The sequence below is a fragment of the Bombina bombina genome, chromosome 1 (assembly GCF_027579735.1).
Source record: "Bombina bombina isolate aBomBom1 chromosome 1, aBomBom1.pri, whole genome shotgun sequence".
In the NCBI taxonomy this organism is placed as follows: Eukaryota; Metazoa; Chordata; class Amphibia; order Anura; family Bombinatoridae; genus Bombina; species Bombina bombina.
Genome location: NC_069499.1, coordinates 1,124,737,670 through 1,124,763,906, shown reverse-complemented (window position 1 = coordinate 1,124,763,906; position 26,237 = coordinate 1,124,737,670). Strand labels below are relative to the sequence as shown.

The following is a 26,237-nucleotide window of genomic DNA, read 5'->3' as shown; positions in this document are numbered from 1 at the left end:
ATCCCTGGATCTGGACCCGTAGCAAGGAACCTTGAAGTTCTGACGAGACGCCATCAGATCCATGTCTGGAATGCCCCATAATTGAGTTAGTTGGGCAAAGATCTCCGGGTGGAGTTCCCACTCCCCCAGATGGAATGTCTGACGACTCAGATAATCCGCTTCCCAGTTTTCCACACCTGGGATGTGGATCGCAGATAGGTGGCAGGAGTGATCCTCCGCCCATTGAATTATTTTGGTCACTTCTTTCATCGCCAGGGAACTCCTTGTTCCCCCCTGATGATTGATATACGCAACGGTCGTCATGTTGTCTGATTGGAATCTTATGAATCTGGCCTTTGCTAGCTGAGGCCAAGCCCTGAGAGCATTGAAGATCGCTCTTAGTTCCAGAATGTTTATCGGGAGAAGAGACTCTTCCCGAGACCATAGTCCCTGAGCTTTCAGGGATTCCCAGACCGCGCCCCAGCCCACTAGACTGGCGTCGGTCGTGACAATGACCCACTCTGGTCTGCGGAAGCTCATTCCCTGGGATAGATGGTCCAGGGTCAGCCACCAACGGAGTGAATCTCTGGTCTTCTGATCTACTTGAATCATTGGAGACAAGTCTGTATAGTCCCCATTCCACTGTCTGAGCATGCACAGTTGTAATGGTCTTAGATGAATTCGTGCAAAAGAAACTATGTCCATTGCTGCAACCATCAACCCTACTACTTCCATGCACTGCGCTATGGAAGGACGTGGAACAGAATGAAGAACTTGACAAGTGCTTAGAAGTTTTGACTTTCTGACCTCTGTCAAGAAAATCCTCATTTCTAAGGAATCTATTATTGTTCCCAAGAAGGGAACTCTTGTTGACGGAGACAGAACTTTTTTCTATGTTCACCTTCCATCCGTGTGATCTGAGAAAGGCCAGAACGATGTCTGTATGAGCCTTTGCTTTTGACAGGGACGACGCTTGTATTAGAATGTCGTCCAAGTAAGGTACTACTGCAATGCCCCTCGGTCTTAGAACCGCTAGAAGGGACCCTAGTACCTTTGTGAAAATCCTTGGAGCAGTGGCTAACCCGAATGGGAGGGCCACAAACTGGTAATGTTTGTCCAGAAAGGCAAACCTTAGGAACTGATGATGTTCTTTGTGGATAGGAATATGTAGGTACGCATCCTTTAGATCCACGGTAGTCATAAATTGACCTTCCTGGATAGTGGGTAGAATCATTCGAATGGTTTCCATCTTGAACAATGGTACCCTGAGAAATTTGTTTAGGATCTTCAAATCCAAAATTGGTCTGAAAGTTCCCTCTTTTTTGGGAACTACGAACAGATTTGAATAAAATCCCATTCCTTGTTCCTTTATTGGAACTGGGTGTAATCACTCCCATCTTTAACAGGTCTTCTACACAATGTAAGAACGCCTGTCTCTTTATTTGGTTTAAGGATAAGTGAGACATGTGGAACCTTCCCTTTGGGGGTAGTTCCCTGAATTCCAGAAGATAACCCTGAGAAACTTTTTCTTGTGCCCAGGGATCCTGAACATCTCTTGCCCAAGCCTGAGCAAAGAGAGAGAGTCTGCCCCCTACTAGATCCGGTCCCGGATCGGGGGCTACTCCTTCATGCTGTTTTGTTAGCAGCAGCAGGCTTCTTGGCCTGCTTACCCTTGTTCCAGCCTTGCATCGGTTTCCAGGATGGTTTGGGTTGTGAGGCATTACCCTCTTGCTTAGAGGATGCAGAATTAGAGGCCGGTCCGTTCCTGAAATTGCGAAAGGAACGAAAATTAGACTTATTCTTGGCCTTGAAAGGCCTATCTTGTGGAAGGGCGTGGCCCTTTCCCCCAGTGATGTCTGAGATAATCTCTTTCAATTCTGGTCCAAATAGAGTTTTACCTTTGAAAGGGATGTTAAGCAATTTTGTCTTGGATGACACATCCGCTGACCAAGACTTTAGCCAAAGCGCTCTGCGCGCCACGATTGCAAACCCTGAATTTTTCGCCGCTAATCTAGCTAATTGTAAAGCGGCATCTAAAATAAAAGAGTTAGCCAACTTAAGTGCGTGAACTCTGTCCATAACCTCCTCATATGGAGTCTCTCTACTGAGCGACTTTTCTAGTTCCTCGAACCAGAACCACGCTGCTGTAGTGACAGGAACAAGGCACGAAATGGGTTGTAGAAGGTAACCTTGCTGTACAAAAATCTTTTTAAGCAAACCCTCCAATTTTTTATCCATAGGATCTTTGAAAGCACAAACTATCCTCGATAGGAATAGTAGTGCGCTTGTTTAGAGTAGAAACTGCCCCCTCGACCTTAGGGACTGTCTGCCATAAGTCCTTTCTGGGGTCGACCATAGGAAATAATTTCTTAAATATAGGGGGGGGGAACAAAAGGTATGCCGGGCTTTTCCCACTCCTTATTCACTATGTCCGCCACCCGCTTGGGTATAGGAAAAGCGTCGGGGTGCACCGGAACCTCTAGGAACTTGTCCATCTTGCATAATTTCTCTGGAATAACCAAGTTGTCACAATCATCCAGAGTAGATAACACCTCCTTAAGCAGTGCGCGGAGATGTTCTAATTTAAATTTATATGTCACAACATCAGGTTCAGCTTGTTGAGAAATTTTTCCTGAATCTGAAATTTCCCCATCTGACAAAACCTCCCTCATGGCCACTTCAGATTGGTGTGAGGGTATGACAGAACAATTATCATCAGCGCCCTCCTGCTCTTCAGTGTTTAAAACGGAGCAATCGCGCTTTCTCTGATATGTAGGCATTTTGGATAAAATATTTGCTATGGAATTATCCATTACAGCCGTCAATTGTTGCATGGTAATAAGCATTGGCGCGCTAGATGTACTAGGGGCCTCCTGCGTGGGCAAAACTGGTGTAGACACAGTAGGAGATGATGTAGTATCATGTTTACTCCCCTCATCTGAGGAATCATCTTGGGCAATTTCATTATCTGTGGCAGTACTGTCCTTACTTTGTTTGGACGCTATGGCACAATTATCACACAAATTTAAATGGGGAGACACATTGGCTTTCATACATATAGAACATAGCTTATCCGAAGGCACAGACATGTTAAACAGGCTTAAACTTGTCAATAAAGCACAAAAAACGTTTTAAAACAAAACCGTTACTGTCTCTTTAAATTTTAAACAGAAAACACTTTATTACTGAATATGTGAAAAAGTATGAAGGAATTGTTCAAAAATTACCAAAATTTCACCACAGTGTCTTAACGCATTAAGAGTATTGCACACCAATTTTCAGAGCTTTAACCCTTAAAATAACGGAACCGGAGCCGTTTACAAATTTAACCCCTATACAGTCCCAGCTATAGCCTTTGCTGTGACCTAACCAAGCCCAGAGGGGAATACGATACCAAGTGACGCCTTCTAGAAACTTTTCCAGCTACTTTCAGATCCTCACACATGCATCTGCATGTCTTGCTCTCAAAAACAACTGCGCAGTAATGGCGCGAAAATGAGGCTCAGCCTACAACTGGGAAGGCCCTCCCTGAGTGGAAAAGGTGTCTAACATAGTGCCTGCCGTTAAAAAACGTTCCCCAAGTTTATAAATGTGAATTATCAGCATAAACATGTATAAAATGCCCAAATAAAGCAATTGATTTAGCCCATAAAAGTGTCTACCAGTTTTATAGCCCATATTAAGCCCTTTATTCTGTTTGCTTGACTAAGAAAATGGCTTACTGGTCCCCATGAGGGGAAATGACAGCCTTCCAGCATTACATGGTCTTGTTAGAAATATGGCTAGTCATACCTTAAGAAGAAAAGTCTGCTAACTGTTTCCCCCAACTGAAGTTACTTCATCTCAACAGTCCTATGTGGAAACAGCAATCGATTTTAGTTACTGTCTGCTAAAATCATCTTCCTCTCACAAACCGAAATCTTCATCCTTTTCTGTTTCAGAGTAAATAGTACATACCAGCACTATTTTAAAATAACAAACACTTGATAGAAGAATAAAAAACTACATTTAAACACCAAAAAACTCTTAACCATCTCCGTGGAGATGTTGCCTGTGCAACGGCAAAGAGAATGACTGGAGTGGGCGGAGCCTAGGAGGGACTATATGGCCAGCTTTGCTGGGACTCTTTGCCATTTCCTGTTGGGGAAGAGATATTCCCACAAGTAAGGATGACGCCGTGGACTGGACACACCAATGTTGGAGAAATAATGAATGTGCTGTGGCTCTGAATATGTAGAGACTGATTTAACATAAGCACAAATATATGTAAAAGAAAATATCAACCATGATCAGAAACAAAGAACATTTTTTTTTTTACAGGTTTTATTTTAAAAAACAAAAGGTGGGTTTTTTTCAATGTTTTAAACATAACAAGGTTTTTCATATTCATCCCATTAACACTGGCATAACCTATAACCCCATAACTGCAAAGGAAATTGCATCCAAGGTTTTTATTTACAAAAAATAACAGCCCTCGAGATGTAACCCTTAAGATATTTACATAGAAGCAACTTTACAAAATTAAAAGGAAAAACTAAAAACAAAAAGATGTGAAGTTGTAAACTGTGTCTGTACAGTTTGACATTGGTGTATAATTTAACCCCATGGGGTGCTTCAGAATAACCCTCTAGTAGAAAATAGATCAAAGTATAATCTCACAGTGCTTGTATGCTTGATGTGGGTGGGTAATTGCAACTCCTCACTCTAAAGAGTTTCATCCAATAAAAACATAATTGTTAGATATTGTGTTTTTCAATAACTGGCTATTGAGAATGTCAGGTTTAGTAGAAAACGTGCTGTTGGAAATAAACAGGAATTTTGTTATATATCCACAAACGTAGCTTTTGATAGTTTGTAATCATTTAGAATTGGAAGTCTTGGAAAACAGATTGTGCAGATGGATCCAAATGAATATGCTTTATCAAACAGGAGAAACTGGAAGCTGGTATATATTATACATGAGAGCAGATATAAATATGGTGACATACCTTCCATATCTACATGCAGACAAAAGTAATGCAAGATGATACAAAATGAAATATGCCTTTAAGTGTAAGAAGGAGTAGAGACAGGTTTGCATGAATACACAGCAAACTAAGGAAAAACTGTTTTTGAGTATAAGAGAATAAAGATACTGTAAGTAAATCCACATGACATGGCGAGGTGTATAGAAAATAAGTACATCTAGCACCGTTGGAGATCATATACAGGAAATGTGATTGATATTGTTTGCTACAACAAGAAGGTGAAACGCTCGGGACGAGGAGAAAAATGATTGGTCTTTCATATTAAAGACAGGCACCTAGACTCCACACTGCAGGTCCTTCTGTATGTGACAGTAAATGGCGTACACAGCCATAACCTCGTATTTGCACCTCATAAATGTCAAACTTCGGCACTTTTATTCCCAAGAAAAGCAGACGACAAGTCCGATGTAGGAATGAGACAACCCTTATTTGCGGGGAGTCCGATGTGGGGTCTGTTTCTTCTGCATTTCCAGCCGACATCTGCTTCTCTCGTCTAGCCAGGGGAGCTCAAAATTCCTGCATCAAGGAAAGATCAGATGGTGAGGTGTGGTCATCTGTATGTATCTACGCAGGGGACAGACTGACGCAGCTACAAAACTCAGACAAAAGAAAAAAAAAAGCTTCAAATTACACTTTAACAAATAGACATTATAGTGCTGATATGGTTTGTCAAGTACTTACTGTGGGGTAATTTTAGGCAGCGGACGTCCAAATACCACAACAGGGAGGTAGGGAGTGATCATTACAGATTCCACTGTAGAAGAAGACCATATCAAGAAAGAAGTAGCAAGAGAAAAGGAGGGAGAGAGAGTGGATGGGTTTAGTAAAGTTGGTACAAAATTAGCATGGCGGCAGTTTTTTTTTTTTTTTTACTTTTTTAAAAAATTCAGTTACATTGAAAAATCCTATTAGCAATGTAATTAAAATTCAAGCTAGGACTTCTCTTATTTCTTGCATTCTTCTATATAAAGTAATTCCCTGGCTCCTTAGTTCCACTTAAACTTGATCATTCATAATGAAAATTTTGAGAGCAAACATATCAGGCTTGATCTTCGATTTCCACCAGTGGAAAGTGATTCAAATTAATGTGTGTTTACAGAGGCGGTATTAGCAAAAAGCAGGCATGCTCAGGCAGGAAATAAATACTATAAAGGGCATACACTTGTGTTGTTATGAAACGGCTTTGTCAAGAGCTCAATGAATTTATAAATGGATACGAGCTTAAGTCTCAGATGTTCTGTGACCTATTAAACAAGCGGCTTGTTTTTATTCTAAAATGACAGTAACCATCTACCTCTGACCATAGCTCAGATAAATATCAGACTATTAGTTACGCTGCAGTTTACATACATCTGCCAATGACCCTCCTACATACATTGCATTGTCATGTAAGATTATAAGTAGTTTGCTGTTCTGATAAGAGTTTTAGGATACATTAGGCTCACCTTCATCGTGATCAGGAAAAAATGATGTGACTTCAGGCTCGCACTCCTGACTCCCCTTCTTTTTGTACATCCTTAGCTGCAATCGCTGAAGGATCCTCTGTTCACGTATCCTCTGAATGTCCCACCTGTGCAGAAAGCAAATACTAGAAAGCAATAGACCACCAACTCTTTAGAGGGACATAAAACACCTTCAGATACTTCACAAGCCTAAAACTAGCTACATATCTGTCTCAAATGAACCTCCACTGAGGTCAAACTCTGAAAACAGTGCAGGGTTTGTAAATAAAATGAAATTGGACAGCTGTGTCTACTCCAAAAACAAGTTTGGAGTGGCTCCTACAAATGAGACCGGATAGCTTTGTCATTGAAAACAATTATAGAAAACAAAGTGTTAATTTGTTATGAAAATGATCACACTCTCTTAACAAAAACTTACATAAATTACAAAGTATTTTATTCCCATTTACCAACTTTAGTGCTAATTATCTACATTTTTTTCCCTCGCTATCTCTCTCTCGCATCACCCTTTCCATTAACCCCTTAGTGACCAGACCATTTTTCAATTTCATTACTGTGTGGGACCAGGGCTATTTTTACATTTCTGCAGTGTTTTAGTTTAGCTGTAGTTTTCCTCTTACTCATTTACTGTACCCACTCATTATATACAGTTTTTCTCGCCATTAAATGGACTTTCTAAAGATACCTATATTTTCATCATGCCTTATATTATAATAAAAAAAAAAAAAAAAAAAAATGGAAAAAACACACTTTTTCTAACTTTGACCCCCAAAATCTGTTACACGTCTACAACCACCAAAAAACAACTATGCTAAATAGTTTGTAAATTTTGTCCCGAGTTTAGAAATACCCAATGTTTACATGTTCTTTGCAAGTTATAGGGCAATAAGTATAAGTAGCACTTTGCTATTGCCAAACCATTTTTTTTTTTTTTTTTAAATTAGCAATAGTTACATTGGAACACTGATATCTGTCAGGAATCCCTGAATAACCCTTCACATGTATATATTTTTTTTTTGTGGACAACCCAAAGTATTGATCTAGGCCCATTTTGGTATAATTCATGCCAACATTTCACCGCCAAATGCGATCAAATAAAAATTTTAACTTTTTCACAAATTTTTGGTTTCTCACTGAAATTATTTACAAAACTTGTGAAATTATGGCACAAAATGATTGTAAACGCTTCTCTGGGATCCCCTTTGTTCAGAAATAACTTAAATTATGCTTATCTGATTTTCTTTTCTTTTGACGGGGAGAGTCCTCAGCTGCATTCATTATTTTTGGGAAATAAAGAACCTGGCCACCAGGAGGAGGCAAAGACACCCCAGCCAAAGGCTTAAATACCTCCCCCACTTCCCTCATCCCCCAGTCATTCTGCCAAGGAAACCAGGAACAGTAGGAGAAATACCAGGGTGAAAAAAGGTGCCAGAAGAATAGAAAATACGGTCGCCCCATAGATAAAAACACGGTCGGGGAGCTGTGGACTCTCCCCGTCAGAAGAAAAGAAAAATTATCAGATAAGCATAATTTAAGTTTTTCTTCTTAAAACGGTAAGAGTCCACAGCTGCTTTTATTACTTTTGGGAAAACAATACCCAAGTTATAGGGGACACTGAATGCAAAAAGGGCAGGTACAAGGAGGTGGCCCCTTCTGAGGGCACCACAGCCTGAAATCACCCAAACACAACAAAAAAAACAGCTTCACCAGAAGCACCAAACAAAAATGGAAAGGACCAAGAAACTGCCCATCAGTTAAGACCAACAAGGCCCTTGCTAGAGACCGCCCAGAATCACTAGACTCCACCGAGCACAAAGGCCTCCGAGTAGACAAAGTCCTGCAGGCTCCGAGCCCACACAGAAACGCACCCCCAACCCAAGGAAGAAAAGAAGACAGAAAAGAAGACAGAAAAGAAGACAGAAAAGAAGACAGAAAAGAAGACAGAAAAGAAGACAGAAAAGAAGACAGAAAAGAAGACAGAAAAGAAGACAGAAAAGAAGACAGAAAAGAAGACAGAAAAGAAGACAGAAAAGAAGACAGAAAAGAAGACAGAAAAGAAGACAGAAAAGAAGACAGAAAAGAAAAAAAGAAAAAAAAAAAGAAAAAAGAGAAAAAAAAAGAGAAAAAAAAAACAAAAACTCAGATACAATAGTCCAAAAGGACCACCGGACAACAACTAGGGCAATAAAGAACCCCGAACATAAATCCCAGAGCGCAACCAAGGTTGCAACAGGACAAAAAACGCAGAGAACACTAACCCTACAGACCAAACAGAGATAAGGGAGGAAAAATCCCAGACCCCTAACTGCATGGATGTCCAAGGACCAAGTAACATCCCAATCCTGGAAACCTAGAGGGACAAGATAGACCACCTTCCATACACAGGGTGCAAGCCCGCACTCAGGATAGAGCGACCAAGAAATGAAACCACCCCTGGGAACCGCTAAAAACAGCACCATAATTAAGTATGCTCCTCCAGATGAAGCCACAGGCTTCCCTCTACAAAAGAGGTCTCAGCGGACGCAAGCAGTCAACACTAGCTAAACAAAGCTAGGAATGTGCACCAGGACTCTCCCAGAGGAAAAGCTCAGAAGAAAAAAGTGCAGAGCAACTCCCTCCCAAAAAGACAGGGAGGAAAGGAGAGCACTCAAAAACCAGCAGAGAAAGAGCTACCTGCTGAGAGAAGGAAACACTGAGAAACCTCCCACCTAAGGAAGGCCCAAACAACCCAACGATGATACGCAGTCAAGACTCAACAGGGTCGGCAAAATTCTAAAGGACAAGGGAATGAAAAGTTCCCCGACCACCAAGACCTTCAGGAATGAGGAGGGGATCCAGACCCCCCCCAAAGACTAGCTTGGGTTCCAGAACCCAGACGGGGCACCCCCAAAAAAAGGAGACCCCATACTGAGACTACAGAAACGGCATGACACCAGAATCCAACCTGTCACCTAACATCCTGCACACAAGGCAGGAAGGACCTCCGGGGCACTAGGCGGATACTGTGGTATGCCCAGTCTTCCCCAAAAGGAGGGGAAACGCAAACATAACCCGACTGCAGGCATGGAGCTTAAAGCTGTAGACAGACGTCAAGAGGACAATACCGACTGACAGGAACCATGCGACCACTACAGCCGGCCCAGAAGAATTTCAATTCTCCGTTAAAAGAAGAAAACCCTGCCGAAGAGACAAGAGGACGTTCCGGATACACCAAAAAAGAAAAATGGAGACAAGGAGATTGACTTCATCCCCATGCGTCTAACCCAGCTTGCCGTCCGGAACGGAAGACTGAGGATCCATTGAACCATTAGAACTGGAATCCTCCAGCACTGCCAAAACATGCCTCAGAAGGACACGAAGGCATGCCAGTCTAACGAAAGGCAAGACTTACCTCTGCCGGGGCAACTGATGACCCCGGCCTCGGTGCTTGGACGCCTGAAGCCTCAGAGGAAACCGCTTCCCCAGACGGCTGATCTGATCCAGACGATCCCACGCCTGAGGAGCGCTGATTAGCAGAACACGGACAATACCTTCCAGGTGTAAATGCGCTAAGGCCATAGATATGGCCGTGCAAAACCGTGCCGTAACTTCTGGAGGAAACAAGCCGCCTTCCGGAGAAGGGGTACCGGCATTTGGGACACCTGCTTGCGTAGCAAAAGTAGTATCTAGGGCACGTGCTCCGCGGGATATGGAATCCTCAGGAGCGGATGGCTCAGCGGACTCTAAGATTCTGGAGAAAAAAGCACTCTAAAGCGGCATTGGGAACATAACTGATGGACATGGATTACCCAGACCATTTCATATTCTTCGTAAGAAGTAGAATCTGAATCAGAGACATCCGACTCCACAAAATCAGAATCCTGCATAACTTGGTGATGGATAAAAAAACAGTACCTAACACCCCCAATGACTAGGGCACTTACCACCTCCTATGACCCAGGCAACTAGCAAAACAGACACTCTCCGTCACCACACAGTCAGGAATACGGAAATCGAGAACAGAAACGTGACCACGCCGGGTCACAAGGTGCACTGTGCAGGCCAAAGAAAAGCATGTCAGTACAAAAAGACCTTGCAGCCTGATAAAAAAAAAAAAAAAAAAAAAAAAAGGCCGGTATGTTCCAAAATAGCCACAAGCCCAAGCATCACTACACATTAGCAGACAGAATTACATAACAAACATGATTAAAGTCCCCCCTGTTCAATAACCTTCCTCCGGAGATATTAACCCTCGATTCCAAAGATAAAGGAGTCCCAGTGAGACCCTGACATTCATATACATTACATACTCATATTGAAAGTAAAATGAAACGATCTTACCGGAATCTATGCAGTGGAACAGGAACACGGCCCTTCAAGTGTGACAGATAGTAGCATCACTTCTGACATGGACTTGAGTGAAGAAAGCAGGCAGCAAAACCCGGCAACACCGATTGCTTATGGAGCTGTTAATAGTGTCTGGGTGGTTTCGCAGAAAGACTCTCCCTGCATCTCCAGACTAACTTTCATCCATGCTCTCACTGAGAGGCTGACAGGACTACTTAAAACTCCAGTCCCATTCCGAAGAGTACTACCCTCCATAAGAGACTAAACTAAACAGAATCTTCTCTGCCAACCTCCTGTGACGAAAGGCAAAGAATGAATGGGGGATGAGGGAAGTGGGGGAGGTATTTAAGCCTTTGGCTGAGGTATTTAAGGCTGGGGTGTCTGACTCCTCCTGGTGCCCAGGTTCTGTATTTCACAAAAGTAATGAATGCAGGTGTGGACTCTCCCTGTTTAAGAAGAAAAACAGAATTTATGCTTACCTGATAAATTACTTTCTCCAACGGTGTGTCCGGTCCACGGCGTCATCCTTACTTGTGGGATATTCTCTTCCCCAACAGGAAATGGCAAAGAGTCCCAGCAAAGCTGGTCACATGATCCCTCCTAGGCTCCGCCCACCCCAGTCATTCGACCGACGGACAGGAGGAAATATAAATAGGAGAAACCATATGATACCGTGGTGACTGTAGTTAGAGAAAATAATTCATCAGACCTGATTAAAAAACCAGGGCGGGCCGTGGACCGTACACACCGTTGGAGAAAGAAATTTATCAGGTAAGCATAAATTCTGTTTTCTCCAACATTGGTGTGTCCGGTCCACGGCGTCATCCTTACTTGTGGGAACCAATACCAAAGCTTTAGGACACGGATGAAGGGAGGGAGCAAATCAGGTCACCTAAACGGAAGGAACCACAGCTTGCAAAACCTTTCTCCCAAAAATAGCCTCCGAAGAAACAAAAGTATCAAATTTGTAAAATTTGGCAAAAGTGTGCAGTGAAGACCAAGTCGCTGCCTTACATATCTGGTCAACAGAAGCCTCGTTCTTGAAGGCCCATGTGGAAGCCACAGCCCTAGTGGAGTGAGCTGTGATTCTTTCGGGAGGCTGCCGTCCGGCAGTCTCATAAGCCAATCGGATAATGCTTTTAAGCCAAAAGGAAAGAGAGGTAGAAGTCGCTTTTTGACCTCTCCTTTTACCAGAATAAACAAACAAGGAAGATGTTTGTCTGAAATCTTTAGTAGCCTCTAAATAGAATTTTAGAGCACGGACTACGTCCAAATTGTGTAACAAACGTTCCTTCTTTGAAACTGGATTCGGACACAAAGAAGGTACAACTATCTCCTGGTTAATATTTTTGTTAGAAACAACTTTCGGAAGAAAACCAGGCTTAGTATGCAAAACCACCTTATCTGCATGGAACACCAGATAGGGCGGAGAACACTGCAGAGCAGATAACTCTGAAACTCTTCTAGCAGAAGAAATTGCAACTAAAAACAAAACTTTCCAAGATAGTAACTTAATATCTATGGAATGTAAAGGTTCAAACGGAACCCCTTGAAGAACTGAAAGAACTAGATTTAGACTCCAGGGAGGAGTCAAAGGTCTGTAAACAGGCTTGATCCTAACCAGAGCCTGAACAAATGCTTGAACATCTGGCACAGCTGCCAGTCTTTTGTGAAGTAAAACAGATAAAGCAGAGATCTGTCCCTTTAGAGAACTTGCAGATAATCCTTTCTCCAAACCTTCTTGTAGAAAGGATAGAATCTTAGGAATTTTTATCTTGTTCCATGGGAATCCTTTGGATTCACACCAACAGATATATTTTTTCCATATTTTATGGTAAATTTTTCTAGTTACAGGCTTCCTAGACTGAATCAGAGTATCTATTACAGAATCTGAAAACCCACGCTTTGATAAAATCAAGCGTTCAATCTCCAAGCCGTCAGATGGAGGGAAACCAGATTCGGATGTTCGAATGGACCCTGAACAAGAAGGTCCTGTCTCAAAGGTAGCTTCCATGGTGGAGCCGATGACATATTCACCAGGTCTGCATACCAAGTCCTGCGTGGCCACGCAGGAGCTATCAAGATCACCGAGGCCCTCTCCTGATTGATACTGGCTACCAGCCTGGGAATGAGAGGAAACGGTGGGAATACATAAGCTAGGTTGAAGGTCCAAGGTGCTACTAGTGCATCTACTAGAGTCGCCTTGGGATCCCTGGATCTGGACCCGTAGCAAGGAACCTTGAAGTGCTGACGAGACGCCATCAGATCCATGTCTGGAATGCCCCATAATTGAGTTATTTGGGCAAAGATTTCCGGATGGAGTTCCCACTCCCCCGGATGGAATGTCTGACGACTCAGAAAATCCGCTTCCCAATTTTCCACTCCTGGGATGTGGATCGCAGACAAGTGGCAGGAGTGATCCTCCGCCCATTGAATTATCTTGGTCACTTCTTTCATCGCCAGGGAACTCCTTGTTCCCCCCTGATGATTGATATATGCGACGGTCGTCATGTTGTCTGATTGAAACCTTATGAATTTGGCCTTTGCTAGTTGAGAACAGAAAAGTATGCCAGGCACCAAAAAATAATAAGTAAAAATCGCACTTTATTAGTATTCCATTAAAATATAATATTACAAAAAGAGAGAATGTGGGGGGACCCCCAAACAAAACAGACTAACGCGTTTCGGCTAGGAGAGCCGTACTCATAGTCCATAAAACCACTAAGAATACACTGATTTAAATACCAAGTGTTCTATTTCTATTGGTTGGCCATCTAATTGAAATTTAAAGGTACAGCGCCCCAAACATTTAAATCAGTGTATTCTTAGTGGTTTTATGGACTATGAGTAGGGCTCTCCTAGCCGAAACGCGTTAGTCTGTTTTGTTTGGGGGTCCCCCCACATTCTCTCTTTTTGTAATATTATATTTTTAATGGAATACTAATAAAGTGCGATTTTTACTTATTTTTTGGTGCCTGGCATACTTTTCTGTTCTTTCCGGTTGTGTATTTTTTACCACAAGCCAGCACCGTCTGCTAAGCCCACCGGAGTTACCCTCAGTGAGGAGGAAGCAAAAGATTACCCTCTTCAGTTTTTCATATAGGGGCCGCTCTCAATACCTATGCCTGTGTGTGTACAGTGAAGCCTCACTATATACATTTGTCTCATTACGGCAAGTACCTTTATTACTCCCTGTTTGTTTACCAACGGAATATCACAAGTTGAGGCTGACCCCTGGATGGTCATTGGATATCCTCAAAGCGCCCTAATTGGTTACTGACGGATGACAAGTGGGAAACGTCAACCAGTCGGATTACCATTGGCGGAGTGGCGTAAGTGACACGTTGGATACGTCACCATCTTGTTTCTATTGGCTAAACAGGACGTTACTCGATACAGGATACACTGTTGAAGGAGAAGCCCGGCTAGAGGTGCGCTCGTTCCGCGCTGGTGGACAGGCTGTAGCCTGGGAGAGCAGGATATCCATAGCTGGTGAGAAATCTTATCTGAGTAACCTGTATAATAGAGTATAATTGGGACATTTTGTATGATCAACTTCCCAAGTGTGTGATATAACAAATGATGATACAAATAGAGGCCGTACACGTGAGTTATAGACTGTACTTTTGAAATTAAAGGACTGTTTGTCATATGCTGAGCACACTGGCAGGCACTGGTTTATATTATATATTTTTTGGGGGAATTCGATATCAGTCTATTTTTCATAAAATAATATTCAGATAAAATTCAGTCTATTTAATTACTGAGGCCCCTTGAATACCTTGATGCACTCCTGAGGGTAACTTGAATAAGCAAATTGTCCGGTTAAAACCTTAGGAGGGCAAATCTTTTCTAAAGGACTAGTTGGGACTTTCCTTTTAGTGCTTTGCTAGTTGAGGCCAAGCTCTGAGAGCATTGAATATCGCTCTCAGTTCCAGAATGTTTATCGGGAGAAGAGACTCTTCCCGAGACCATAGACCCTGAGCTTTCAGGGATTCCCAGACCGCGCCCCAGCCCACTAGACTGGCGTCGGTCGTGACAATGACCCACTCTGGTCTGCGGAAGCTCATTCCCTGTGACAGATTGTCCAGGGTCAGCCACCAACGGAGTGAATCTCTGGTCTTTTGATCTACTTGAATCATCGGAGACAAGTCTGTATAATCCCCATTCCACTGTCTGAGCATGCACAGTTGTAATGGTCTTAGGATTGATGGTTGCAACAATGGACATAGTTCCTTTTGCACGAATTCATCTATTACTTCCATGCACTGCGCTATGGAAGGACGAGGAACAGAATGAAGTACTTGACAAGAGCTTAGAAGTTTTGATTTTCTGACCTCTGTCAGAAAAATCCTCATTTCTAAGGAATCTATTATTGTTCCCAAGAAGGGAACTCTTGTAGACGGGGACAGAGAACTTTTTTCTTTGTTCACCTTCCATCCGTGAGATCTGAGAAAGGCTAGGACGATGTCCGTATGAGCCTTTGCTTTTGACAGGAACGACGCTTGAATTAGGATGTCGTCCAAGTAAGGTACTACTGCAATGCCCCTTGGACTTAGAACCGCTAGAAGGGAACCTAGTACCTTTGTGAAAATCCTTGGAGCAGTGGCTAATCCGAATGGAAGTGCCACAAACTGGTAATGCTTGTCCAGAAAAGCGAACCTTAGGAACTGATGATGTTCCTTGTGGATAGGAATATGTAGGTACGCATCCTTTAAATCCACGGTAGTCATAAATTGACTTTCCTGGATGGTGGGTAGGATCGTTCGAATAGTTTCCATTTTGAACGATGGTACCCTGAGAAATTTGTTTAGGATCTTCAGATCCAAAATTGGTCTGAATGTTCCCTCTTTTTTGGGAACTATGAACAGATTGGAATAAAATCCCATTCCTTGTTCTCTTATTGGAACTGGATGTATCACTCCCATCTTTAACAGGTCTTCTACACAATGTAAGAATGCCTGTATCTTTATTTGGTTTGAAGATAAGTGAGACCTGTGGAACCTTCCCCTTGGGGGTAGTTCCTTGAATTCCAGGAGATAACCTTGAGAAACTATTTCTAGCGCCCAAGAATCCTGAACATCTCTTGCCCAAGCCTGAGCAAAGAGAGAGAGTCTGCCCCCCACTAGATCCGGTCCCGGATCGGGGGCTATCCCTTCATGTTGTTTTGGTAGCAGTGGTAGGCTTCTTGGCCTGCTTACCCTTGTTCCAGCCTTGCATTGGTTTCCAGGCTGGTTTGGGTTGTGAAGTATTACCCTCTTGCTTAGAGGATGCAGAATTAGAGACTGGTCCGTTTCTGCGAAAGGGACGAAAATTAGGCTTATTTTTAGCCTTAAAAGACCTATCCTGTGGGAGGGCGTGGCCCTTTCCCCCAGTGATGTCCGAAATAATCTCTTTCAAATCTGGTCCAAATAATGTTTTACCTTTGAAAGGAATGTTAAGCAATTTTGTCTTGGAAGACACATCCGCTGACCAAGACTTTAGCCAAAGCGCTCTGCGCGCCACGATAGCAAACCCTGAATTTTTCGCCGCTGATCTAGCTAATTGCAAAGCGGCGTCTAAAACAAAAGAGTTAGCCAATTTAAGTGCTTGAACTCTGTCCATAACCTCCTCATACGAAGATTCTTTACTGAGCGACTTTTCTAGTTCCTCGAACCAGAAACACGCTGCCGTAGTGACAGGAACAATGCATGAAATTGGTTGTAGAAGGTAACCTTGCTGTACAAAAATCTTTTTAAGCAAACCCTCTAATTTTTTATCCATAGGATCTTTGAAAGCACAACTATCTTCGATAGGAATAGTAGTGCGTTTGTTTAGAGTAGAAACCGCCCCCTCGACCTTGGGGACTGTCTGCCATAAGTCCTTTCTGGGGTCTACTATAGGAAATAATTTCTTAAATATAGGGGGGGGAACAAAAAGGTATGCCAGGCTTTTCCCACTCTTTATTTACTATGTCCGCCACCCGCTTGGGTATAGGAAAAGCGTCGGGGGGCACCTGAACCTCTAGGAACTTGTCCATCTTACATAATTTCTCTGGAATGACCAAATTGTCACAATCATCCAGAGTAGATAACACCTCAAGCAGTGCGCGGAGATGTTCTAATTTAAATTTAAATGTCACAACATCAGGTTCAGCTTGATGAGAAATTTTTCCTGAATCTGAGATTTCTCCATCAGACAAAACCTCCCTCATGGCCCCTTGAGATTGGTGTGAGGGTATGTCAGAACAGTTATCATCAGCGCCCTCTTGCTCTTCAGTGTTTAAAACAGAGCAATAGCGCTTTCTCTGATAAGTAGGCATTTTGGATAAAAGATTTGCTATGGAGTTATCCATTACAGCCGTTAATTGTTGCATGGTAATAAGTATTGGCGCACTAGATGTACTAGGGGCCTCCAGTGTGGGCAAAACTGGTGTAGACACATTAGGGGATGATGTAGTATGTTTACTCCCCTCATTTGAGGAATCATCTTGGGCAATATCATTATCTGTGGCATTACTGTCCTTACTTTGTTTGGACACTATGGCACAATTATCACATAAATTTAAATGGGGAGACACATTGGCTTTCATACATATAGAACATAGCTTATCTGATGGTACAGACATGTTAAACAGGCTTAAACTTGTCAACAAAGCACAAAAAACGTTTTAAAATAAAACCGTTACTGTCACTTTAAATTTCAAACTGAAAACACTTTATTACTGAATATGTGAAAAAGTATGAAGGAATTGTTCAAAAATTACCAAAATTTCACCACAGTGTCTTAAAGCATTAAAAGTATTGCACACCAAATTTCAGAGCTTTAACCCTTATAATAACGGAACCGTTTTTAAATTTAACCCCTATACAGTCCCAGCTATATGCTTTGCTGAGACCCAACCAAGCCCAGAGGGGAATACGATACCAAATGACGCCTTCTAGAAGCTTTTTTAGTGATTCTTAGATCCTCACACATGCATCTGCATGCCTTGCTCTCCAAAAACAACTGCGCAGTAAAGGCGCGAAAATGAGGCTCAGTCTATAACTAGAAAGGCCCCCAGACTAAAAAAGGTGTCCAACACAGTGCCTGCCGTTTTTTAAACGTTCCCCAAGATTATAATGCCAATTATTAGCTAGAATCTGCATAATATGCCCCAATAAATCAATCGTTTTAGCCCATAAAAATGTCTACCAGTTTTTAAGCCCTTTTTTAAGCCCTTTATTCTTTTATGTTTGACTAAGAAAATGGCTTACCGGTCCCCATGAGGGGAAATGACAGCCTTCCAGCATTACATGGTCTTGTTAGAAATATGGCTAGTCATACCTTAAGCAGAAAGGTCTGCTAACTGTTTCCCCCAACTGAAGTTACTTCATCTCAACAGTCCTGTGTGGAAACAGCAATCGATTTTAGTTACTGTCTGCTAAAATCATCTTCCTCTTACAAACAGAAATCTTCATCCTTTTCTGTTTCAGAGTAAATAGTACATACCAGCACTATTTTAAAATAACAAACACTTGATAGAAGAATAAAAACTACATTTAAACACCAAAAAACTCTTAACCATCTCCGTGGAGATGTTGCCTGTGCAACGGCAAAGAGAATGACTGGGGTGGGCGGAGCCTAGGAGGGATCATGTGACCAGCTTTGCTGGGACTCTTTGCCATTTCCTGTTGGGGAAGAGAATATCCCACAAGTAAGGATGACGCCGTGGACCGGACACACCAATGTTGGAGAAAGAAATGTTTTTGGCATTGCTTTTTGGTAATTAGAAGGCCGCTAAATGCCGCTGCGCACCACACTTGACGTTAATTAGGTAGCTTGGTAGAGTTAATTTTAGCTTTAGTGTAGAGATCAGCCTCCCACCTGACACATCCCACCCCCTGATCCCGCCTTAAACCCCCTGAAACAGCTCTCTTCCCTCCCCCACCTCACAATTGTCACAGCCATCTTAAGTACTGTCAGAAAGTCTGCCAGTACTAAAATAAGTCTTTTTTTATTTTATAGTTCTTCTGCAGTGTTGAATCCCCCCTTAGACCCCAACCTCCCTGACCCCCCTCCCCCCCTCAACAGCTCTCTAACCCTCCCACCTCTACCTAGTTGATGCCATCTTGCGAACTGGCAGCTGCCAGCCAGTACTCAGTTTGTAAAAAATAAGTTTTTAAAATAAATCCCCAATTTTCTGTAGTGTAGCTGCCCCCCTTAATTCCCTACCCCCTCCCAGATCCCTTTCCAAAAAAATCACCCCCATCACACGATTCTGTAGTGTAGCGATCTCAGTCCCACCTGCGTGTGCTTCGGTGCATGCACCCACCCCCCACTACCGGCACCATCATTCGGCCTGAGAGGAAGTAGACCAGCGATGGGCCGCCCACCCGCCTCCGAGCTATGACACCCACCCACCAACGATCGGGCCACAGAGTGTCTCTCTCTGCATCAGTGTCTAAAAAAAAAGGGTATTGCAGGATATCAATATCGAGGCATCACTGCAATACCCTGGAAGCAATCAGGATCGCTTCCAGCACTTGAAACCCTAGAGGACGTGTCAGGCACGTCCTTGGTCGTTAAGGGGTTAAAGGGATAGTAAACCCAAATCTTTTTCTTTTATGATTCAGATAGAGAATGCAATTTTAAGCAACTTTCTAATTTACTCCTATTAATTTTTCTTCGTTCTCTTGCTATCTTTATTTGAAAAGGCAGGAATGAAAGCCGGCCTATTTTTTCAGTTCCCTGGATAGGGCTTGCCGATTGTGCTTGCATTTAGCCATCCGATCAGCAAGCGCAACCCCAGGTTCTCAACCTAAAATAGGCCAGCTCCAAAGCTTTTATTTCTGCTTTTTCAAAGAAAGCTACTTAAAAATTGCATTCTCTATCCGAATCACGATAGAAAAAAATTGGGTTTAGTATCTCTTTAAGTGGTAAAATGTTCCTTAACACAAGACATGATTTATTTTAATGCTATGAGCTGAATTTGACACTAGTATGGATTAGATGGATAATAAAAACAATTTGTCCCTATTTGACTATTGCAACTCCACCCTCTCTGGGTTCTCTAGATGCTGTCTATCTTTTTAAAAATCCATAAAGAATGCCTCTGCCAGGCTGATCTTCCTAACACGTCGCTCCTCATCTGCTTTCACCTCTCTGCCAATCCCTTCACTGGTTTCCTCTAACCTCCAGAATAAAACAAAATCCTTACTCTGACATTCAAGGCCCTCAACACTGCTCCCCCTTATACATCTCTGCCCGTGTCTCCAGATGCTTTGCCTCACATCCCCTTTGCTCTGCTTACAACCTCTATCACTCTCTAACCTTTTCTTACATTTTTGGCTACACAGGCAGAGACACATTTTGCCAGGAACATTTATCACGCTGCAGGCAGACAAGTTTTCAAGCAGAGAACCTGTACACCTGCAATCACCACTTGCCAAAACTTAAGACAGCAGAAAAGATCTGTTGTTCAATCCTTCCTTCTGCTTTTTTGCAGCCAATTGCATGGAAGCAGAGCCTGTCAATCATCCCAAACAAGTGAGTTTTAGGCGATTTGTTTGTCACCTAGGATAAGCAGTAGAGACTGCTTCTTAAATTTATTGTTCCAGACTCAAGCTTGCAAGCCTGAACTTCAAGTTCTCAGAAGCTGCAAATACATATTGATAAATTGTCCCGTAAGTATACATTTTTCAAGCCCTACAAGAGTTTACATTAACCTGTAGTGGAGTACTGGCACGTTTTGGCCAGAGGATCAGTACAAATCACACTTATTTTGGACAAGCGTCATTGTATAGTGATGAAAATTAACATTTATACGCTAATTATCACCACTCGTATAATTAATGGAGAGCACGTATACACACATAACATATATGCTGCACTCTATGATGTTTGAGTGTTCATACACTAAAAAAACAGAATAGGGTGCCCTGTGTAATGATGGGTACCAATACACTGATGAAGAGCACTCTGTGTTGCATAATTATGCAGCACATTTATACACTGAAAATGAACACTGCGCTATATACATAAATAGTGTTTAACGCAACCTCAAATAAGATATTCTAAATAACTGTTTATGATATGAATAAAGCTAAACAACAATTTATGCTTACCTGATAAATTTATTTATTTCCGGACATGGAGAGTCCACAACATCATTCGAATACTAGTGGGATATTCAACTCCTGGCCAGCAGGAAGAGGCAAAGAGTACCCCAGCAAAGCTGTTAAGTGTAACTGCCTTACCCATAACCCCCAGTCATTCAGCCGAAAGAAATGGAAAAGGAAGAAAAACTCAAGGGTGAAAAGGTACCTGAGGTTAACAAAAAAAAACTGCTGAATCATAATTTTAAAAAAAAGGTAGTGGGGTCGTGGACTCTCTATGTCCGGAAAGAAATGTATCAGGTAAGCATATATTTTCTTTTCTTTCCTGCGACATGGAGAGTCCACAACATCATTCCAATTACTAGTGGTAACCAATACCCAAGCTAAAGGACACGGAATGAACAGGGAGGGAGAAAAAAAAAGGCAGGAGGACCTAAACAGAAGGCACCTTTCTTCCAAAAGAAGCCTCGGCCGAGGCAAAAGTATCAAATTTGTAGAATTTGGCAAAAGTATGTAGAGAGGACCATGTTGCCGCCTTGCAAATCTGATTCACAGAAGCTTGATTTTTGAAAGCCCAAGAAGAGGACAGGCCTAGTGGAATGAGCCGTAATTCTCTCAGGAGGCTGCTGTCAAACTTCTCAACCAGAGAGAGACAGAGAAGTAGAAGTGGCCTTCTGACCCTTACGTTTTCTAGAGAAAACAAACAGGGCAGAAGATTGCCAAAAATCTTTAGTAGCTTGCAAGTAGAATTTTAGAGCCTGCACAACATTCAAGCTATGCAAAAGACGTTCCTTTTGAGAAGGATTAGGACAAAAAGAAGAAACAACAATTTCCTGATTAATGTTTCGATCCGATACCACCTTAGGGAGAAACCCCAATTTAGTACGAAAGACCGCCTTATCAAAAATAAGGTACGGGGAATCACACTGCAGAGCTGAAAGCTCAGACACTCTTGCGAGCGGAAGAAATGGCAACAAGAAACAAAACCTTCCAGGATAACAGTTTTAAATCAATGTGAATCGGCTCAAACAGAGCCTGCTGCAAAACTTTAAGAACTAAATTAAGGCTCCACGTGGGAGCAACCGTTTTAAACACAGGCCTGATTCTAACCAGAGCCTTTACAAAGGTTTAAACATTTAAAACACCTGGTAGATCTGTCAGACGTTTGTGCAAAAAGATAGATAACCCAGAAATCTGACCCTTTAGGGTACTGACTGATAAACCCTTATCCAGGCCATCCTGAAGAAAAGACAAAATCTGGGGAATCCTCACCCAGCTCCAGAACCCCTTAGATTCACACCAATAAAGTTATTTACGCCATATCTTATGGTAAATCTTGCGAGTAACCGGTTTTCGAGCCTGAATCATAGTTTCAATGATCGATTCAGAAAAAACACGTTTAGACAGAACTAGGCGTTCAATCTCCAAGCAGTTAGCTTCAGAGAATCTAGGTTTGGATGGAGGAAAGGACCCTAAAGTAGAATGTCTTTCCTCTGAGTTAGAGATGACATCCTTACCAGATCCTGCGAGGCCATGCAGGAGCTATTAGTATCACCAATGCTTTCTCCTGTTTGATACGAGCAATGACTCATGGAAGGAGAGCAAACTGATAAGCCAGAGAAAACCTCCAAGGAACCGCTAGAGCATCTATCTGAATGGCCTGAGGATCTCTTGACCTTGAACCATACTTTGGAACCTTGGCGTTTTGGCAGGATGCCATCAGATCCAACTCTGGAATCCCCCACTTGAGGGTTATCTGAGAGAACACTTCCGGATGGAGAGCCCACTCCCAAGGATGAAAGGTCTGTCTGCTCAGAAAATCTGCTTTCCAGTTGTCCACTTCTTGAATGTGGATGGCAGATAGAAGACAATCGTGACCTTCCGTCCACTGCAGAATGCGAGTCACCTCCTTCATGGCTAAGTAACTCTGAGTCCCTCCCTGGTGGTTGATGTAAGCCACTGAGGTGATGATGTCCGATTGGAATCTGATAAACCAGACCAACGACAGTTGAGGCCACGCTAATAGGGCATTGAAGATAGCCCAAGATGTTTAAGGGAAGAGAGGATTCTTCCCGAGACCACAGGCCCTGAGCCTTTAGAGGACCCCAAACTGCTCCCCAGCCTGACAGGCTGGCGTCAGTAGTCACAATTTCCCAGGAAGGTCTCAGAAAACAAGTGCCCCAAGACAGATGTATCCTCTGTGATAAATCTGAATGATCTCCGCTCCATTGACGGAGCACACAAAGTTGCAGCGATCGCAGATGGAACCGTGCAAAAGGAATGATGTCCATGGATGCCACCATCAGACCAATCACCTCCATGCATTGAGCCACAGATGGACGAAAGGCAGGAAGCAAAAATTTTGTTTTTTTCTGACCTCCATCAGGAAAATCTTCATGGACAGGGAATCTATTATAGTCCTTGGGAAACACACTTTGGTAGATGGAACTAAAGAACTTTTTTCCAAATTCACCTTCCACCCGTGGGAACGTAGAAAAGACATTTTGAGATTGAGATTTGGCTAGTTAAAAAGAGGACACCTAAACCAAGATGTCATCTAGATAAGGCGCCACAGTAATTCCCTGGGCTCTAATCACAGCCAATAGTGCCCCCAGAACCTTTATGAATATTCTGGGAGCCGTGGCCAGACCAAAAGGAAGTGCAACAAATTGGAAGTGCTTGTCCAGAAAGGCAAACCTTAAATTCTGATGGTGTTCCCTGTGAAAGTATGTCTTTCAGGTCTATGGTCGTCATAAACTGACCTTCCTGTACCAAAGGAAAAATGGAACAAATAGTTTCCATCTTGAAGGACAGGACCCTGAGGAATTTGTTGGGACACTTTAGGTCTGGAATGGGACGAAAAGTTCCCTCCTTTTTGGGAACTACAAATAGATTTGAATAGAATCCTAGACCCTGTTCTCTTAGAGGACAGGAACAATTACTCCAAGAGAGTATAGGTCTTTTACACAGTTTAAGAAGGCCTCCTCCTTTATTTGGTTTGAGGATATAGTCTTGACAGGAGAAATCTGTCCCTTTGAGAGCAAGACTTGAATCCCATTCTGTAACCCTGGGATACTATGTCTACCACCCAAAGGCCTGGGACATCGCGTATCCAGGCTTGACTAAAGAGAAAGCCTGCCCCCCACCTGATCCACAGTGGAATCGGGGGCAGAAGCCTCATGCTGATTTAGAGTCAGCAGAAGGCTTCTTGTTTTGTTTTCCCTTGTTCCAGGGCTGGTTGATTTCCAAGTGGATCTGTGTTTATCTGGTTTTGAAGTGGAGGACTTTTGTCCCTTAGTTATGAAAGGAATGAAAATTAGATGTCTGACGACCGCTAGGTCTATTCTTGTCCTGAGGTAGGAAAGATCCCTTTCCACCCGTAATCTCTGAAATGATCTCTGCCAGACCAGGTTCAAACAGAGTCTTTCCCTTATAAGGTAAAGCCAAAAGCTTGGCCTTAGAAGAGACATTGGCCGACCAAGATTTTAACCACAAGCCCTGCGGGGTAGTACAGTGAAGCTCGACATTTTAACTCCCAGACGAATTATCTGCATGTTGGCATCACAGATAAAGGTATTGGCCAATTTGAGAGCTTTGATCCTATCTTGGATCTCCTCTCCTGTAATTTCCTCTGTAATAAGATCAGACAATACATTGCACCAATAAAATGCTGCTCCTGCAACTGTACCCCTTGATGGACATACATCTTTTTTAAGTAAGCCTCTAGCTTCTTTTTCATTAGGTCCTTAAAAGAGCAACAATCCTCTATAGGAATGGTAGTTCTCTTAGCAAGAGTAGAAATAGCTCCTTCTACTTTAGGAACAGTGCGCCATAAGTCACGAATAGAGTCAGCAACACAAAACATCTTCTTAAAAAACAGGGGGGGGGGGAGGAACCCCTGGCTAATCTCATTCATGAGCAATAATTTTAGACATCTTCCTAGGGACAGACTCTATCCAACTTAGAAGACTTTGTGGGGTTGACCGCAACCGAAGGTGTTCAAGCTTAAATCTAAAATTTACCTCTTCAGATTCTGAAGATTGTTCTGCTGTAGTGTCTGAGTCTGAGATTTCACCTTCAGAAGCTACGGAAGTATTCTCCTCATCAGATATCTGAGAAAGATTGGCTAATGTCGACCTAGAGTCAGAAGCCTTAAAGGGACAGTATACTATAAAATTGTTTTTCCCTTAATGTGTTTCCAATTCCTTTTTTTTTACCCGTTGCAGAATATAAAAATGTATGAAATTTGCTTTTTTTAAGGCTTATTTTTGTATATGAATTAGCTGATTTTGTGTTTTAAAGCCACAACATAATAAAATAGGTTGAGCTTGTAGGTATAATCAGATCTCATTACTTTATCACATTGTGTAAATATACCTGTCCATAAACCAATCACCAATACTTGTAGAGAACAATGGAAAATTAACATTTTATTACCTTATCTCTTCTATAACCTCCTGGGACTGTAGTTTCTTCTACTGGCTGTGTTAATACAGCTGGGCCTCATGGTCAAAAACTTTCAGGATGGGTGGGGATACCACAGGCTAAATAAACTAATTCAAATGCCAATATAAGGTTAATGGAAATACTTGAAAACAATTTAATACACTCCAGCAGGTAAAGTGGAGCTTTGGGAACAAATTAAAAGGGAGAAATTTTTTAAGTAAACTGTCCCTTTAATATCAGGCAGATGTTTAGATTTTCTCTTACATTTACCAGAAGAAGGGAAAGCTGACAAAGCCGCAGTTACTGCAGATGAAATCCGAGCAGCTAAATCCCTAGGTAAATACGCACCCCCAGGTGGATGGGAGGACACAGAAGGCACATTATGAGAAACAATTAAGGCTTGCGATGTTTGAGGAGAAAGCTGAGGCATTTCACGCACAGCATTACCCTGAGAGACAGAAGGCTCAGAAGGGAGTAATTTTTCTTTAAATTTTTAAAGTCTTAGTTAAACAAGAGGAGCAAAATTGCATAGGCAGAACAATTTGGGCTTCTAAACATAGTAAACATTTATCCATAGAAATTGACTGATCCAGTTCAGAGTCCATAGCTGAAAATAAACAGGTCCCACAAGTAATTTTTAAAAAGTAAGCAAAATAAAATTAAGCTGACTATAAAATCTTATAAATGAAAATTAGAATTCAAATTTTAATAAAAATAAAGAAGTCTTTCTAGAAAAAAAAAACTCAGATTGTCTGAGGCTCCTACCGCCAAGAGGGATATCCCACTAGTAAGAGGAAATCCTCTCCTCCTAAACGATCCTTGTCCTGTGTAGATGATGTAAATAAATATCACAAAATACGAGAAGACACTGGAGCTCCGTTCGTAATGAAAGCTACTATTCTCACAACGGCACCACTCCG

At 42.3% G+C, this 26,237-nt stretch overlaps 1 protein-coding gene across 4 annotated transcripts in view; it reads right to left on the bottom strand.

Annotated features, from left to right (window-relative positions):
• Positions 1 to 4,268: 4,268 nt before the first annotated feature.
• The window catches only part of MSL1 (MSL complex subunit 1), a 52,089-nt gene continuing 30,120 nt past the window's right edge, over positions 4,269 to 26,237 (bottom strand). Inside the window, exons 6-8 of one of the 4 annotated variants that reach the window (XM_053698285.1) lie at positions 6,452 to 6,594; positions 5,688 to 5,760; positions 4,269 to 5,603 (exon numbers count right to left, since the gene is read on the bottom strand). In XM_053698285.1, coding sequence (XP_053554260.1) covers positions 5,528 to 5,603; positions 5,688 to 5,760; positions 6,452 to 6,594 — 292 coding nt within the window. In that variant the 3' untranslated portion in view covers positions 4,269 to 5,527. The remainder of the gene's footprint in view (positions 5,604 to 5,687; positions 5,761 to 6,451; positions 6,595 to 26,237) is intronic. The other 3 variants (XM_053698275.1, XM_053698294.1, XM_053698303.1) reach the window with 3 other exon arrangements.